This window comes from Glycine soja, chromosome 15 (assembly GCF_004193775.1).
Source record: "Glycine soja cultivar W05 chromosome 15, ASM419377v2, whole genome shotgun sequence".
NCBI classification, from domain to species: domain Eukaryota; kingdom Viridiplantae; phylum Streptophyta; class Magnoliopsida; order Fabales; family Fabaceae; genus Glycine; species Glycine soja.
The window spans coordinates 4,120,890-4,136,410 of NC_041016.1; the positions used below are offsets into that span (position 1 = coordinate 4,120,890).

The 15,521-nt window shown below is 35.6% G+C and overlaps 3 protein-coding genes across 4 annotated transcripts; 1 reads left to right on the plus strand and 2 right to left on the minus strand.

Moving 5' to 3' along the window:
- LOC114387854 (probable protein phosphatase 2C 62) lies at positions 1 to 6,067 on the minus strand. 2 transcript variants are annotated; one of them, XM_028348077.1, is made up of 10 exons: positions 5,651 to 6,067; positions 4,956 to 5,531; positions 4,188 to 4,837; positions 3,868 to 3,998; positions 3,382 to 3,448; positions 2,572 to 2,659; positions 2,050 to 2,231; positions 1,166 to 1,309; positions 815 to 943; positions 1 to 394 (listed from the first exon to the last, which is right to left on the minus strand). In XM_028348077.1, exons 1-10 carry the CDS (start codon positions 5,856 to 5,858, stop codon positions 233 to 235), a joined length of 2,337 nt encoding a protein of 778 aa, XP_028203878.1. In that variant the 5' UTR covers positions 5,859 to 6,067; the 3' UTR covers positions 1 to 232. The 2 variants fall into 2 exon arrangements, with proteins under 2 accessions (XP_028203878.1, XP_028203879.1); XM_028348078.1 differs by having other exon boundaries at positions 2,050 to 2,219; positions 5,651 to 6,066.
- A 2,257-nt stretch (positions 6,068 to 8,324) lies between these two features.
- On the plus strand, positions 8,325 to 9,745 carry LOC114387318 (chlorophyll a-b binding protein CP24 10A, chloroplastic). Its single transcript, XM_028347474.1, has 2 exons — positions 8,325 to 8,676; positions 8,970 to 9,745. The coding sequence occupies exons 1-2, from the start codon at positions 8,444 to 8,446 to the stop codon at positions 9,517 to 9,519; spliced, it is 783 nt and encodes a 260-aa protein (XP_028203275.1). The 5' UTR covers positions 8,325 to 8,443; the 3' UTR covers positions 9,520 to 9,745.
- A 118-nt stretch (positions 9,746 to 9,863) lies between these two features.
- On the minus strand, positions 9,864 to 14,592 carry LOC114387319 (3-hydroxyacyl-[acyl-carrier-protein] dehydratase FabZ-like). The gene is made up of 4 exons (XM_028347475.1): positions 14,174 to 14,592; positions 14,034 to 14,094; positions 13,804 to 13,948; positions 9,864 to 10,343 (listed from the first exon to the last, which is right to left on the minus strand). Exons 1-4 carry the CDS (start codon positions 14,385 to 14,387, stop codon positions 10,092 to 10,094), a joined length of 672 nt encoding a protein of 223 aa, XP_028203276.1. The 5' UTR covers positions 14,388 to 14,592; the 3' UTR covers positions 9,864 to 10,091.
- Positions 14,593 to 15,521: the final 929 nt, after the last annotated feature.

Sequence of the window (15,521 nt, forward strand, 5' to 3'; positions counted from 1 at the left end):
TATTGAAATTTTCGTTCTTTATTCTTCCCTTTCCATTTTTGCTGTTCATTTTGCCACTACACGAGTAGTGTCCATAAGAATAAAGACGACTGAAAACTTACAGAATAGATAGGAATCATAAAATGTTATTGTCATGCAGTTGAGGACCAAATTGATCCCCAAACAAGTTTACAAAACTTGGGTTCCTATGTACACATGAAACGTAGATAACACAACAAAAAATGAGAAATAGTTATCTAGGTTGAACTAATGACACTATAACAGTTACATCATCAAGCTTGCCACCAATGAATCCCACATAGCCAACAGCTTGGGCTGCATCAGCAAAAGGACTTCTCATGGATGTTGATCTTCCAACCTCTTGTGCCCTTGTCGCCAGGAATTCTGCTATTTCCTGCAAGTTACCTCACCGGAACATGTAAGCATAAGCTATCAAGTGTTTTAGAGAGTTAAGACCCTAGAAGAACCGGTTTCATTAACACATCGTGAACATGATACTGACCTAGATTTTGCGGAGATATGTTTCAACAGGATAATTCACAATAAAATATTCCCAAATGGTGTCAAAAAGGAAAATCTAATATGTTAGCAATAAGTTGGTTGTTTTCATAGATGAATTTTTTGAAAAATGTTCTGTACTTTTTGTGTTTCTCAACAAGATAAATGATTTATTTTCTCACCCAGGGAGTTGAGATGACGAATTTCAGTGATACATGATAAATATATCTATATTAGATAACGTTGAGAAGAAAATGCTTAAAAAGGGAAAGATAGTCAGATCCAAAATTAAAAGAAGGGCATAAAGTGAATCAACCTGAGGTGTCAAGCTAGCTTCTAATGATTTTGATATAATTGATGCTATTTCTTGCTCATAGAGATTGTCGAAGAGGCCATTTGTGGCAGTTACTATCACATCACCATCATGTAGATCCATTGTGTATCCCTGAAACACGTTTTACCTTGAGTTGCTAGCATATTAAATAAAATCTGTCCAAATTAATATTTTAGGTTTAATGAATATTAATTATTTAGTAGTCTAAAATCCTCTTATGTCACTTCTAAACTTTAGAGCCTCACTGTTCAAGCAATGCATAACTGAGTAATGTTTCCAAATATTTATCATGTCAGGTGAATATGACAAAATGCTACAGGTTAGATTACGTACCTCAATGAGTTCTGAGGGATCATCTCCTTTAACTATCTGTAATGGAAAGTTGAATTCATGAAACATTGGAGTTGATTTTTTAAAGATGGAACCATCTCTTATAATGATAAATCCAGTGTTCCCCACATTGGCTGCATGAAGGACCTGCAAATAAATTCCTATAGATGATTCACATGAAAAATTTACCACAGGGGGTGGGTTTATATTTATAAATTTCTAGTTGCTGAGCACAATTATACCAAAAAGTATAATCTATTTCAGCTTTTAGTGGCTTGTCTTTGCAATGCAATGCAACACAACCAAACCCAACCTATCTTTGCAATCTGAGATTTAAGTGGCCAGGAAACATGATTTATCTCTGCTTTGGACAGGGTAATGGGATACTTGCATCAGTCACATGTTTAACTAGACATATTTTCATATTGCCTAGTATAATATGAACAAACTTGAATGACATGCAAAACAAGCATATGGACTCTGACCCAGCAAATGAAATAGTCATTTCAAAAGATTAAACTGCAAAGAAATAGGACAAATATTATAGCCAGGACAAAAGAAAAGAAGAAAAAACTCCATAAATTCCCGAGTGACCTTATTGAACTTTGGCCAAAAGACACATGGAAAATAATAGATATCCACATAAATGAGGTTATCAAAGAACCTTTGAAGAGATTGAAGACCCAATTAAAGATCTTGTTGCATTATAGCCCAATTTACAAAGTTGCCACTATCAAATTATTTCTGTGAGGTAGTTAAAAATTAAAATTGTAGTATCAATTGAATGAATAACTCAGAATTCACTTGATCGTGTACTTCCATCATTCATTTGAGCTACTTACTCCATTCTAATTTAAACCAGTTAGCTAAAACAGTTAGCCATATACCTGTCCATCAAAATTAGTAACCAAAATAGAACATGATCCTGGAGATTGTGTTTCAGCAGCACCTCTGGTGATAACTTCTGCAGGTTCTATCGTTGAATTGTTTTCATAATTTGACACAATATTTTCACATTTTTCAATGAGTTCCCTGATATACAGTCCAGCATTGCTCCCTGTGCAATTTTCTAAGATGTATGAGTTCTAAGTATAGATTAAAACTGAGAAAGACTAAAGATCAGAGTTCTGATAGTGGCAACTGGCAAGCTATGGGAAGCATATAATGGATGCTAGGCACAATTCATTCAGTCCAATAGAGGAAGATAGTATATGCAGGTTCAAAATTTACAAAATGGGGAACAAGCCTAATTTCAAGAAATGACATTAGGTGATTAGATCGGACCACTGTAGACAGTAATAAGCTAACATTCTATACAGCAATTTCGTACCAGACACACAGAAGGGGCAAAAACGAAGGCATACTAATGCTGCAATTTTATGGATTTCCAAATATTGTAGAAAGGATACCTTCAAGTGACCACTGACCAACTCCATCAGCCACAGCTAGCCAGTTTTGGTGAGAAATGAAATAAGCATCCTCTCGACCTGTCAATGCCTGAAACTTGTTATTAGTTGGCTTATCATCTGTCATTCAGGATTCAAGTCAAACATCAATTCAAATGCCATGCACATGTTCATGATTATATACATGCAATAAAATGTCAAATTCCTAGGTTAGAAGGATTTGCACTGATTACATTGCTTATAGATCTGAGTAAACTAAATAATGCATTTGGGAGCATCAACTTCTAACAAAGATGCCATATCCTGCTGACCAAAAAATTAGAGTTTGTCACTACCCTTCAAGTGCCATTACCATCCAATAGAATTTAACAATCCTCATTTTCTTCTATCTACAGGATATACACATCTGACATGAGTACTCCCAGATTTATTTATTTATTTAATGTAACAGTCTTCCCGTATTTTGGGTATAACTATTTTCACTTTAAAAACATCAAACATATCAATGATACCAAAACAGAAACAAGAACAATCACAGTAATGAATTTTGTAAAAGAAGAATTTTATCAAAAAAGGAAAGGGGAAACAATCACAAATTCACAATAGTGATTAATTATTAACAGAGGAGCAAACCTGTTATTACTCCCTAGCATAATATAGAAAACACAACTTGAATCATTCATTTTTTTTCTTAGAATTTGATTTAACTATGATACTAAAATCCCAACAGTGTCATTTGTAAGCTTAACATGCTTCATTTTCATCCCTATTAACTGAGCAGAATGAGTCATGATATTGAAGTATGGAAGGTACCTTAGAGGGATGAGGCAAGCATGCAGCACCAGAAATTAGGAAAAGCTCCGTTTTTGAAGTTTTTTCCCTGTGTACATGCAAGTAACCAATGCAAAGAACCATGAAACAGGGGTCATATCCAAATTCCAAGAAGTTCATCATGCCATGCATCAAACCTAGATACTTGCATCTATAATGGTTTGATTTCTGCATTTTGTTTTTAGTAGAATTAGATGACCATTGCGAACTATTGTGTTTCATTCCTCACTAACAGCAATGTATTACTTGCACCACATATAACTTCTATAACACTCCAAGATTTGAAAATTATCATCACTTTATCACCAAATTCAGTGAGTAGATCAAGTTCCTAAACATTCTTTTCGATGGAAAAAGGAGAAACTTTTCACAGGTGGGAATACATTTCATAAATCAGTACTGTAGACCACAAGAAGAAAGAGTGAACATAATTTAGAATACAGAAAAGAAAGAAGATAGTTGGCATACCCATGACTAGCCACCTCAGCTGAAAGTATCTGTGGCACAGTAAGCTGTGATGTGCTTTCATAATCACTTCTTTCGGTGTTGTCAACATCTATGTTGTTTTCCAAATTTGAGGATGGAACCTCGTCAAGTGACTAAACATAAAATAGCACACAAATCATACTAGAAACTGTAGTGAATGAATCAGTAAAAAGCAATCCTTGAAGGGGATATTTTCAGCAGTTAAGGTCAATATAGTTGGATAGCCAAATGCACTCAAACAAAACCACGTGCACAGGAAAAAGTAAATGTTAGTGTCTGTAGGAAAAGGGAATAAGACTAACCAATTCTGACTTTCCCATTTTACTTGCATTGATGAAGTCACCCACAATGAGGTGAGCTGTTTCTTCATCATTAGCTACTAGTTCAGACTCTAAAGAAGAGGATACTGGCGTCAATTCACTTAAGTCAGCATCAACACCACTAGTCATGTTGTTTGTTTCACTATAACCAACTTGTTCAGACTCTGCAGAAGTGGATTCTGGAAACAATTCACTTATGTTGGCATCCACAGCAGCAATCAGGTTGTTTGTTGCACCATAACCAACTTGTTCAGACTCTAAAGAAGTGGATACTGGCATCAAATCACTTAAGTTGGCATCAACACCATCAGTCAGGTTGTTTGTTTCACTATAACCAGCTTGTTCAGACTCTAAAGAAGTGGATTCTGGCACCAATTCACTTAATTCTGCATCCACAGCATCAGTCTGGTTGTTTGTTGCACTATAACTAACTTGTTCAGACTCTAAACAAGTGGATTCTGGAACCAATTCACTTGATTCAGCATTCACAGCATCAGTCTGGTTGTTTGATGCACTGTCACCAACTTGTTCAGAATCTAAAAAAGTGGATTCCGGCACCAATTCACTTAACTCAGCATCAACAGCAGCAGCCAGGTTGTTTGTCGTTCTATCTACACCATAACTCTTGCCAGCTGTAGAGAGATGAGCAACTTCAATGTTAGCCTTCTACCTGACAAACAGACCAATAACTATTAAAAACTTCAATGGATAATGTTGACCAAGAAGGCACTAAATAAGCCACAACATCACCTTCTTCTTCCTCTTCAACTTCTGCAAAAGCGTCACTCTTCAGATCAGAAACCACATCAGCCTCAGTAGCAACAGTTGAAACTACAGCTTCTCGGTGACTATCAAGTTCTGAATCCGCCTCAGACGCACTCGGGACACCATTACTCTCAGTACCAACATCTTCACTTGAAATTCCACGTTGACCATCGCCATCCTCCACTGAATCCAACTTCAAATGTCTATCGATCTTTTGCAAATCATTGGTCACTGGTGGCCCAGAATCACTATCAAGAACATCACCCTCCTTTTCATTCAAGAGAAGCTGAGGGTTTTGATCAGCAACACCAACTACTACAGTTGAAGAAGACTCAATTTCACCCCCTAAAGTACGATCAACCTCAGTGTTCAATTTTTTAACACTTTCACTCACCAAAGCTCGAACACCAGCTTTGCCTTCTTCCAAAACACCCTCACGAGCGAGTTTCTTTTTCTTTTTGTTCAATGCATCTGATTTTTTCTTTTTGTTCAATTCATCTAATTGTTCTCTAATCTCATTAGCACTGGCGAACCGGAACACAAAACTACCATCGGAATGTTCTGCCAAAATAACCATATTGCAAAATATAAATAACCCACTAACCAAAATGGAAAAGTAAGAAAAACCCAATAAATAGAAATGAAAAAAGCAAGAGTCTTTGAGAGCAAAAGCACGATACCAGTTGAAGAGAGAATATCAAAATCTTCAGGATCAGAGTTTGGGGAAGAAGTGGCATTGGGAAGCAGGCGGGTATGGTGTGTGAAGCTGACCCAAGGTTTGGGAAGTGGAATAGGAGCATAAATTCGAAGCCTTTCAGAAGATTTTGGTGGAACATTGCAGCATGGTAACCAGAGACAATGGAAGCTTCTGGAGAAGAGAAGAGCCATTTCATCAAGTTCTATTTTATTAATTGTTTTTCAATGTTGTAGTATTAACTAAGCATGATTTGATTTCCATTGTTTGTGGGTGGGTTTATGACGGTGGAGGAATGGAAGGAGAAGTGGACAACATTGATATTACAGACAGAAAACATAGGGATTCCTGAATCTTCTCCACCTTACATCCATCAATGTGATCATGCTGTCTTTGTATTACCTCCCAAAAAATAAAAAGCAAATAAAATCTACTTAAATTTGTGAAGTAGAACAACTAACTATAAGATAAACAACAACGTGCTTGCTAACGTATTAAAATATAATCAATTTAATTAGAATGTATTCTTTTCTTTTATATAATAATAATAATATTAATGCATTTGTTAATTTTTTTAGTATTTAAAATTTATTAAAAATATAAATAAATAAGAAATAATAATCATACAATTTGGTGATTAAATTTCAATCAATAAAAAAATGTATTTTAAATAGTGTGTTTTTTATATTCTCTATCATTTATAATAACTGCTTTTTATACCTCAATTACCTTTTATTAGTTAATAATGTAAATGTTTTTACACTACCAATACATAAATTAAAAAATTTCTTGATATATTTTAGATTTAATTACATTTTTATCATCTTCTAATTTATTTTTTAAATTTAATTTGATCATCTTATTATTTAAAAATTTAATTAGGTCTTATGTTTTTTTAAAATGATTCACTTAGGTTTTTTATTTTTTTTAAATGAATTTAACTTGATCCCATCTTTTTCCATCTACTTTCAATTTTTTTTTAAAAAGACTCAAAATTGATTTTAAATTAGACAAATTAAACTCGTAAAAAAATTAATTAAACCTTTTAAATTAAAAGACTTAATTGAATCTCTTTTAATAAAACATTCAAATAGTAAAATGATCAAATTCAATCTAAAAATAAATTAGAGGAACAAAATTAATTAAACTCATGTTTTATTATTAATTAATGTGTACTAATATTAACAAAATTACGTAAAAATGAGCTGAAATAGTGAGAAAGGAAATAAGAGTGAAATAAATAGAAATAATGGATTTAAAAGAAAAGTAGATCAAGAAAGATATATAGTATGCATGGATATAGAAATAAAAAAATATATATAAGAATTCCCCTCTACTTATTTAGATGCATGAAAGGGAAAGTGAAAATAAATAATGTGAAAAATATTTTTATATTTAATTAAAGAATCACTTAAAGGAAGTGAACTTTTTACACTATTATTTTTCGTTAACATAAATTTATGTATTATTATTATTATTTTAATTTTTTTATGTTATAAGCAATATCTCGTTTCTTAAAAAAGATATTCAATAAACATTAAATATAAAAAAGTTTTTAAAAAATAGGAGTAGAAATATACTTTTTGATATTCAAAATGAAACATTTAGATAGTAATAAAATTAGTTCTTTCAAAAAAAAAAATTCATACACAAAACTTGAATATATAAAATCGTTTTTACTATGTAAAGGGAAAGAAATTGGCCAGGCCTCCACCTCTTTTTAACTGCTCATGGAGGCTCAAAGGGGAGTTGTTTCATGGTTTCTAAGTGGGTAAAAATTTGAGAGAATAGAAGAGAGTGAAGAATTAGCGTGTGGTTGTTGTTGTGAATGAGAGAGGATGCTAGGGTTGTGTCCTTGTGAGAGTGAGAGTGAGAGGCACGGTGCATTGGTTGAAAGGCTTATATGAACGGATTCTGTTTATTGAGAGGAAGAGATTATTAATATTGTGACCGTTTGGTTGGGTTATTTCGAAAAAGGTGGATATATTTTCTCTTATCATGAACTGAGTACAAATCTAGTTGATATTCCTTGCAAGAGAAACATTAGCAATTTATTAATTAACACATTCTTTTAAATATTTTTTATATTATTAACTGAAATTTATTAAAAGATATAAAATTTTAATAAATACACTTATGGTTTTGAAACTTATAATATTGAATAGAAAGTATGTCAGAAGGAGTGTCACTCATCTTCCTTGTAATAACTCTTTCAATCAAAATATCCCAGGTTGTTACTTAAAACTTCTCTTTATTCTTAGTTCTTATATTTTTTTATAAATTATATTCACTTCTTTGGTGGCAGTTAGATATTGCCCGTGGCATTTGAAAAAACGAAGATACCATGCAGTATTTTGTGAGGTGAAGAAGCTCGTCTAGCTTCATTAATTAAAATGGTTTTGTTGGGATGCTTCTCCTCTTGCAAATTATCTTCCTAAGGAACTAAACATGGACAACAGGAAAAGATAGAATCAAAGAACAACGTAAGTAAGTGGAGTGGAATCGGTGGTTGAGTTGTCCACGTGGCAGGAAGTAACATGGGATGAGGATGGACATCTAGTTCCTATTGGTCCGAAATCTATCCACGATAGCTTCAGATTTCTTCTACAGATTTCATTGTCCTACTTGGCCTTCTGTGAGAGTCCCTTAGATTTTGTCCCACTTCACTTCACATCCATTCACACATAAAATCTCTCCCAAGTGGTGCATTTGCAAAGTGAACCTCAAAATCAGCCTCTAATATTTTTCTCACTGTCTCTCCAGAGAACTTGATAGAGAGATGGCAGCTGCAACATCTGGTGCTGTGTTAAATGGGTTGGGATCTTCCTTCTTGAGTGGAGGAAACAGGAGCCAAACCCTTCTGGCCACTGCTATTGGAGGCAAAGTTGGTGCTGCTGTTACTGTTAATCCCAGAAGACTCATTGTGGTAGCTGCTGCTGCACCAAAGAAGTCATGGCTCCCTGGTGTTAGAGGTGGTGGCAATCTCGTCGACCCAGAATGGCTTGATGGATCGTGAGTCCACCCAAATTCCTTCCCACTTTTTGGTTTCAAAATGTGTTTTCTATAATAATTCCATGCATATTCAGCAATCCATTTGTCATATTCTGAAAATTGTTTCTAAAATTAAGTGTTTTGTGGTCTGAGCTTACGGGTGTGAGTCATCTGTATTGGTGTTGAATATGGTCCTAACTTAAGGGTGTGAGTCATTTGAAATGATGTCGAAATTTTGAAAACTGAAGACAATTTTACTCACTTTTCCCTCTAAGTTTCTCTCCAGAACTTGATTTATTATGTTTCAATTGCAGGCTACCAGGTGACTATGGTTTTGATCCACTAGGCCTTGGGAAGGACCCAGCATTCCTCAAATGGTACAGAGAAGCTGAGCTCATTCATGGGAGGTGGGCAATGGCTGCAGTTCTAGGAATCTTTGTGGGGCAGGCATGGAGTGGAGTGCCATGGTTTGAGGCTGGAGCTGACCCAAATGCAATTGCTCCTTTCTCCTTTGGTACTCTTCTGGGAACCCAGTTGATCCTCATGGGGTGGGTTGAGAGCAAGAGATGGGTGGATTTCTTCAACCCAGACTCACAGTCAGTGGAATGGGCCACTCCATGGTCAAGAACAGCTGAGAACTTTGCCAATGCCACTGGTGAGCAAGGCTACCCAGGAGGCAAATTCTTTGACCCTTTGAGCTTTGCTGGCACTATCAAGGATGGAGTTTACATTCCGGATACAGAGAAGCTGGAAAGATTGAAATTGGCTGAGATTAAGCATGCCAGGATTGCTATGTTGGCCATGCTGATTTTCTACTTTGAGGCTGGACAAGGGAAGACCCCCCTTGGTGCTCTTGGCTTGTAAATTAAACATTTCATGTAGATAATTGAATTGAGAGGCTAGACAGTTGCAAATCAACCTTTGTTTGTCCCGTCTGTGTTACTTCATGACAAATTCAAATTCTATGATCTAAAATTGGATGCATTCACTTTATGTCTGCACTCTAATGTAACCATCGTATCAATACTTGTATTTTTACTTTTCTCTTCCAAACCAGGAGTAGTTGAAGTCATCTGGGAGACTTGAAAAATATTACTATATGTGTGCCAATTCCAGTAGAGTTTTAAGAATCTGTCATACTTAATAGGGTAAAAAAATGTCCACAAGGATTGGATTGCCATAAACAAATACTTTGAAACAAATGGGGATACAACCACACAAGTTCAAATGCCAAGTTTTCATCCATCAAAGATAATTTTCGCACTGAATAGCCAAAGCGAAGCCATATAGAAATAGAACAGAATGCTTAGATAAATTTCATTGAAAATGCATACATTAAATTAAATGTTCACGATGTTCTGCATTAAAAGGCAGAAGCATTAAATTAAAAGATGCTAGAAAATCAACTCTATTCCAGTTGGAAGGAATGTGTCTACTTATTCACTCCCCATTGCCATCAAAAATTCACCCTCACACACAACTTCACCTCCAACATATGCCTTCCCTTCCATCTTTGCTATTCCAAATCGCTTTTGCAGCTTAGTAAGTGTCATTCTCATAACTAAGGTGTCCCCAGCTATCACAGGCTTACGAAACCGCACTTTGTCTATTCCAGCAAAGAAGAAGTTTTCACGAGAACCTCCCACTTCAGGTTGCAACATGACCAAACCACCAACTTGTGCCATTGCCTGCAGCAAATGACCTCATGTTCATGTCCACATTTAAAGAAGATTATTGCAACAGAAATCATACAAGACTAGTTGTTCATCTCAAAGTCTTTCAGAAGTTGGAGCCTAAGAAATATAATTCATTAAATATAAATAAATTTTACCATCTAACAAGTAGTCGTAAGTTATTGTATGATGGTCCAATCAATATGAAGATACAAAACCAGTTTCAGAGACTAGATATTGGACTCTTGCTGATGTTCTTATCACATTGAAAATGGTAAAAGGTAAACAAATCTAAACTAGACAGTAGACAAGGGTCAACCTGTCATTTGAGTATAATGCACTCAACCCAGAAAAATGAATGCAAACTGCAGTTAAATTTCATTTCCTACGAGTATAAACCAAGATGCCATAAATGAGAGATGAAAGAAAATTGACACAGAAAGAAAGAACGTCACCTACATAAATATCATATCCTAAATCAAGGGTGAAATATATGAACATGAAGTTAGTCACAAGTACTTGTGAACCTCAAATTTCAATCTTCAAATTTTACATTGGATTCAAGAAACTTAATTTGAAAATTAATTAATTAGTATATGTCATTCATTTTATTAAACACAGACCTTCAAAAGTATGGGAACTCAAGTAGATGCCAAGACCTACAACCTTGTATATTTCCAATACACTCATATATAGGATTTGTTAATATACTCTTGTTTTTTTAGAAGGAATGTCTTAGCAAGCTATACCATAGCATTGTTAAAATACTGATAGGGACTTGGGTATTATGAGGTGCGTAAGCACCACACCAAGTAATATGGGATACTAGGTGGAGTATTTAAGTAATTGATTCTCTCCCCATAACAACTAGCTTTTAAGGGTGAGTTTCCCAAGTACTTGGGTGCTTATCAAATACTCCCAAAGGTGGTGTAGCTTTGAAAAAATACTCCTTCTAAAGAATATACTAATATTTATTTTTAAGGTAGTTCTAGCAAGCTAAAACTTAAACTTGTTAAAATATTCCCAAACCCAAAGGTGTAGCTTGTTAGCATACTTCTAAAAACTTTTTCAAAGTCCTGAAAATGTCTCTCTCTCACAGTTCCACTCTCTTTTTGCAGGAGTCAAAATTAATTTCAATGCTTAAAATGAGTGTCCAAACAAAGTCATTAATATGAGAATGTGTCACTGTCTTACATAAATGCCTATCCACAATCCATGTGACTAAAAATATTTGTCCTCTAATTCAAGCCCTTTTTTATTATCCTATGATAGACTAATTCATTGTTTTAGTGCATTTTTAATTTATGATAAGATATTAGATAGATTCTAAGGTGGACCACCATTATTAAGAGCAGTTAGATTAAATTAAAGGTACACAATCTTATTAAACACCCTCCACATAAAAACTTTACCCTCCATCTTTGAAGGCTCCTCTACCTCCTCTGACAGCCCCTTCACCACGTACCACCACCATTCCCCTCTTGTACCCACCAACCCTTGTCCACTCCCATTTCTCCAAATCTCACACCCCCCTATCTCTGCCTCACGAAGTGGCTCCTCCACCACCTATAGATACGCCCTCCACCTTGGCGTCGTCCACCATTTCCTGAGCAACAAACAAAAAGACACTATCAAAACAAATTACCAGACACATGAGAGAATGAATGGACAAACAAGGGAAGTGATGAAACAATATCGAGCGCAGCCATTTGCCATTTGCCTCTTTCCGAAGCCAGAGGGCAACCATGCTGCATCTTGGTGGGAGGTCAGGTGGAAGAAATGGGAGCGCAGTTGGGGCCTAGGACCAACATAATGTTGCCATCGGGCAAGTACTTTCTGGGCCAACCCCTCTTTTTCTTTGAGGACTCTGAGGATATTGACACACACAACTTCTATGCCTTGCATGTGCCATTGTCGTTGTTGTTGTTGAAAGGCTCAGAAGAAAGAGAGTTGTCGTTCTAGAAAGAGAATCAAGAGGTGGTGAGGGCCATCATTGAAGAGTTGTTGTTGAAGGGTACGAGGCCCATGTATGGCCACGACTACTACCTAATTCCCTTTCAACAACAACCCTCCTCCTCCTAAGCATCTCAAAGACAGGGCATTGAAGACGTGTGCGCTGGTGCCCTTAGCAAAGAAAAGGGCCAACCAAGAAAGTATTCACCCGATGGCTACATTGCGTTGGGCCTAGGTCTCACCCACACTCCAGCTTCTTCCAGTGAACATCTCGCCAAGAAGCATCGCGGTCGCCCTCGACTCCGGAAAGAAGTCGATGGACACACTCAGAATTGTTTCACCCCTTCCCATGTTCGTTTGTTCTCTCATGTGTTTGTTAATTTGTTTTGGTCGTGCGTTTTTGTTTATTGCTCAAGAATTTGTGGACGATACCAAGGTGGAGGGCCTGTTCGTAGGCAATGAAGAGGCCGTTGTGTGAGGTGACAGTGGGGGTGTGGGTGAGGGTTGGTTGGTGATATTGGCATTTGTGATAGTGGTGGGTGGTGACAGAGTAGTCAAAGGTGGTGGAGGAGTCGCCGGAGGCGGCAAAGAGGGAGGGAGACTCGGGAGGGTAAAGTTCTGATGTGGAGGGTATATAATAAGATTGTATACCGTAGATGAATTTTAATAATGGTACATGATGGACCAGCTATGATAGTGATCTACCCTAGAATCCATCCAAAATATATAATAAAGAAATAGATAAATATAGGAAAAATTTTACATTTACCATATCCAATACTATATACGTGAGTACACTAGTAAGGAGACATACACGGAAAAGAGTGAGATTATAATAAAAACACTGATTCATTTTGTAGAAGAAAACAGTCAAATTTACTTCTTCATACAGCAAGCAAGAATGTATTCAACGTTGACAGGAATCTACATTAACTATTTTTATTGGTCATGGTTAGTCAAATTCATAGATTTTCTCACTTGTTAATACAATCAGAGCTCTGTAACAGAGTACATTTTTATTGTGGAAAATTGTCCGTGCAACAATCACACTGGCGTATATCAATTTAAGAGAGGTTTACTAAGAAGTAAGAGCAAAGGTAATCTACTCTGTTGCCTGATACAATTATGCCTAGAATCATTTAAAATTTATATTTAAGAAGTTCCACTGGAGCTGCAAATAAAACAAGTTTCACAAACACAAAGACTCTAGGATAATTGCAACCACTACACTTCATAGTTGAAACAAATGGATACATCCTTTTGCAGATGCAAAATTAAGTTTAGAAGAGGTTGTTCCTTCTTATAGTTTCAAACGAGCTACTATTCTGAGAATAAATCCAGGTAAAGCAAACAAGATTGACGAGATACCACAACCTTTGTACAATTAAATTCAAGCATAGACATTGTAACAAATTGATTCCATTTTACCATAACATGTTTAGAGACAAGAAAAGGACAAAATAATTAGAGATATAATAAAGGTAGGGGCAGGCAGCAAGCAGCACAGTGTATAGTTTAGTACCTCGACCATTAGAACACCAGGCATGATTGGCCTTTCTGGAAAATGTCCAGGAAAGAAGTTGTCATTTATTGTCACATTCTTTATGGCCACTGCAGAAACTCCAGGATTGTATTCAATCACTCTATCCACCAGAAGAAAAGGAAACCTGACAAAAAGAAAAAAAAAAAGGTGAATGTGAATCTCACCAATGTTCACAAAACAATTTAGAAAATGAGAAACGTTGAGAGTACCTGTGGGGCAAAATGTCACGAATCTGGTTGATGTCCATGACGGTTGGGAATGCGGGATACCCTGCAAAACGCGCGCTATTGCTTCTCAAAAAAAAAAAAAGAATGGGAATCAAAAGGGAGAAACAAGATGAAATTCATACTTAATTCAATTGGGGTGTCATGTTGAGGAGCATTGGCAGCATCGGAGGAACAAAACGTGGTGAGCGACGTCGTTTTCCTCGACAAGGGATGGGATCTGGGGTTGGGGAATTTGACAAGTGGAAATTTGGGTTGCAAGGAAATGGCTTTGGCTTTGGGTTTGGATGGAAGAGAAATGGGAGAAACCAATGTGTTGGAGAAAGCTGAGGCTGCCATTGGGTTTCAAGCGTGAAGTGAAAAACCAAAGCTTGTAATTGAAGTGTGAGCACTGAGTTATTGAAAGTTTATGCAATTGCAGGTTAACGTTAAAAGCAAAGCAAGGCGACAGAAACAATGAAGTTGAAGTTAAAAAGGCTGCAAAGTGCAAGTTCGAAAGGAATGCTACGTTTTGGGTTTCAGTTAGGGCGGAGCCTCCCAAGTTGTTGTTGTTTGTTCAAGCAAGGTTCACTGTTGGGTTGTTGGACCATAAAAAGTACAACACTCACTGGGTGTCGGGCATTGCTAACACCCCTAGTAAAATTGCTGCTGCTACACCTTGAATTACGTGATTTTTCTGCTTTGTCCTTTCATAAAAATGATACGGATTAGTTAATCCATATAAGATTTAGGGTTAACTAATTCGTATGAGCCCAATTTATGTATGAGGCTTGTGGATTGGGCTCATACGGATTACTCTAACCAACTAAATTAATATATCAATTATATTACAAGATAAATGATGTTGTTATATATATAACACTAAAATTTTTCATGTATATTTAATGCGCGTATAAATTTATATAATAAATTTTGTAATGATTAATTTTGATATAACTCATACGGATTAGTTAATCCATATGTTTTTTTATAAATAAAAAAATTACTATTAATAAATTAAAAAAAACATACAAATTAGCTAATCGTATGAGTTATATCAAAATCAATTGTCACAAAATTTATTATTTAAATTTACATGTGTATTAAATATATATTAGAAATTTTAGTGTTATATATAACAATATTATTTATTTTATAAGATAATTGTCTATTAGCTTAGTTGATTAGAATGTCGTGTTAATAATGTGAAAGTCATAGGTTTGACTCTTGCTTGGATCATTAATTTTAAATTAATTTGTAAAATATATTTTTGAAAAAAATTATAAAAAAATACTTATTAATCTGTATAGTAATCCGTGTAACTCATATGAATTATATAATCCGTAGAAAAAAAATACTCAAGGGTATTTTTGGAATTTTGTTTTAATGCTGGGTGCACAAGCAATATGTCCGGTGCACCTAGCAACATCCTGTGTGTCAGTGAATGTTAGATACTATTACAATGGAGCCCAGTCCAGTCCACAGGGTTCTTAT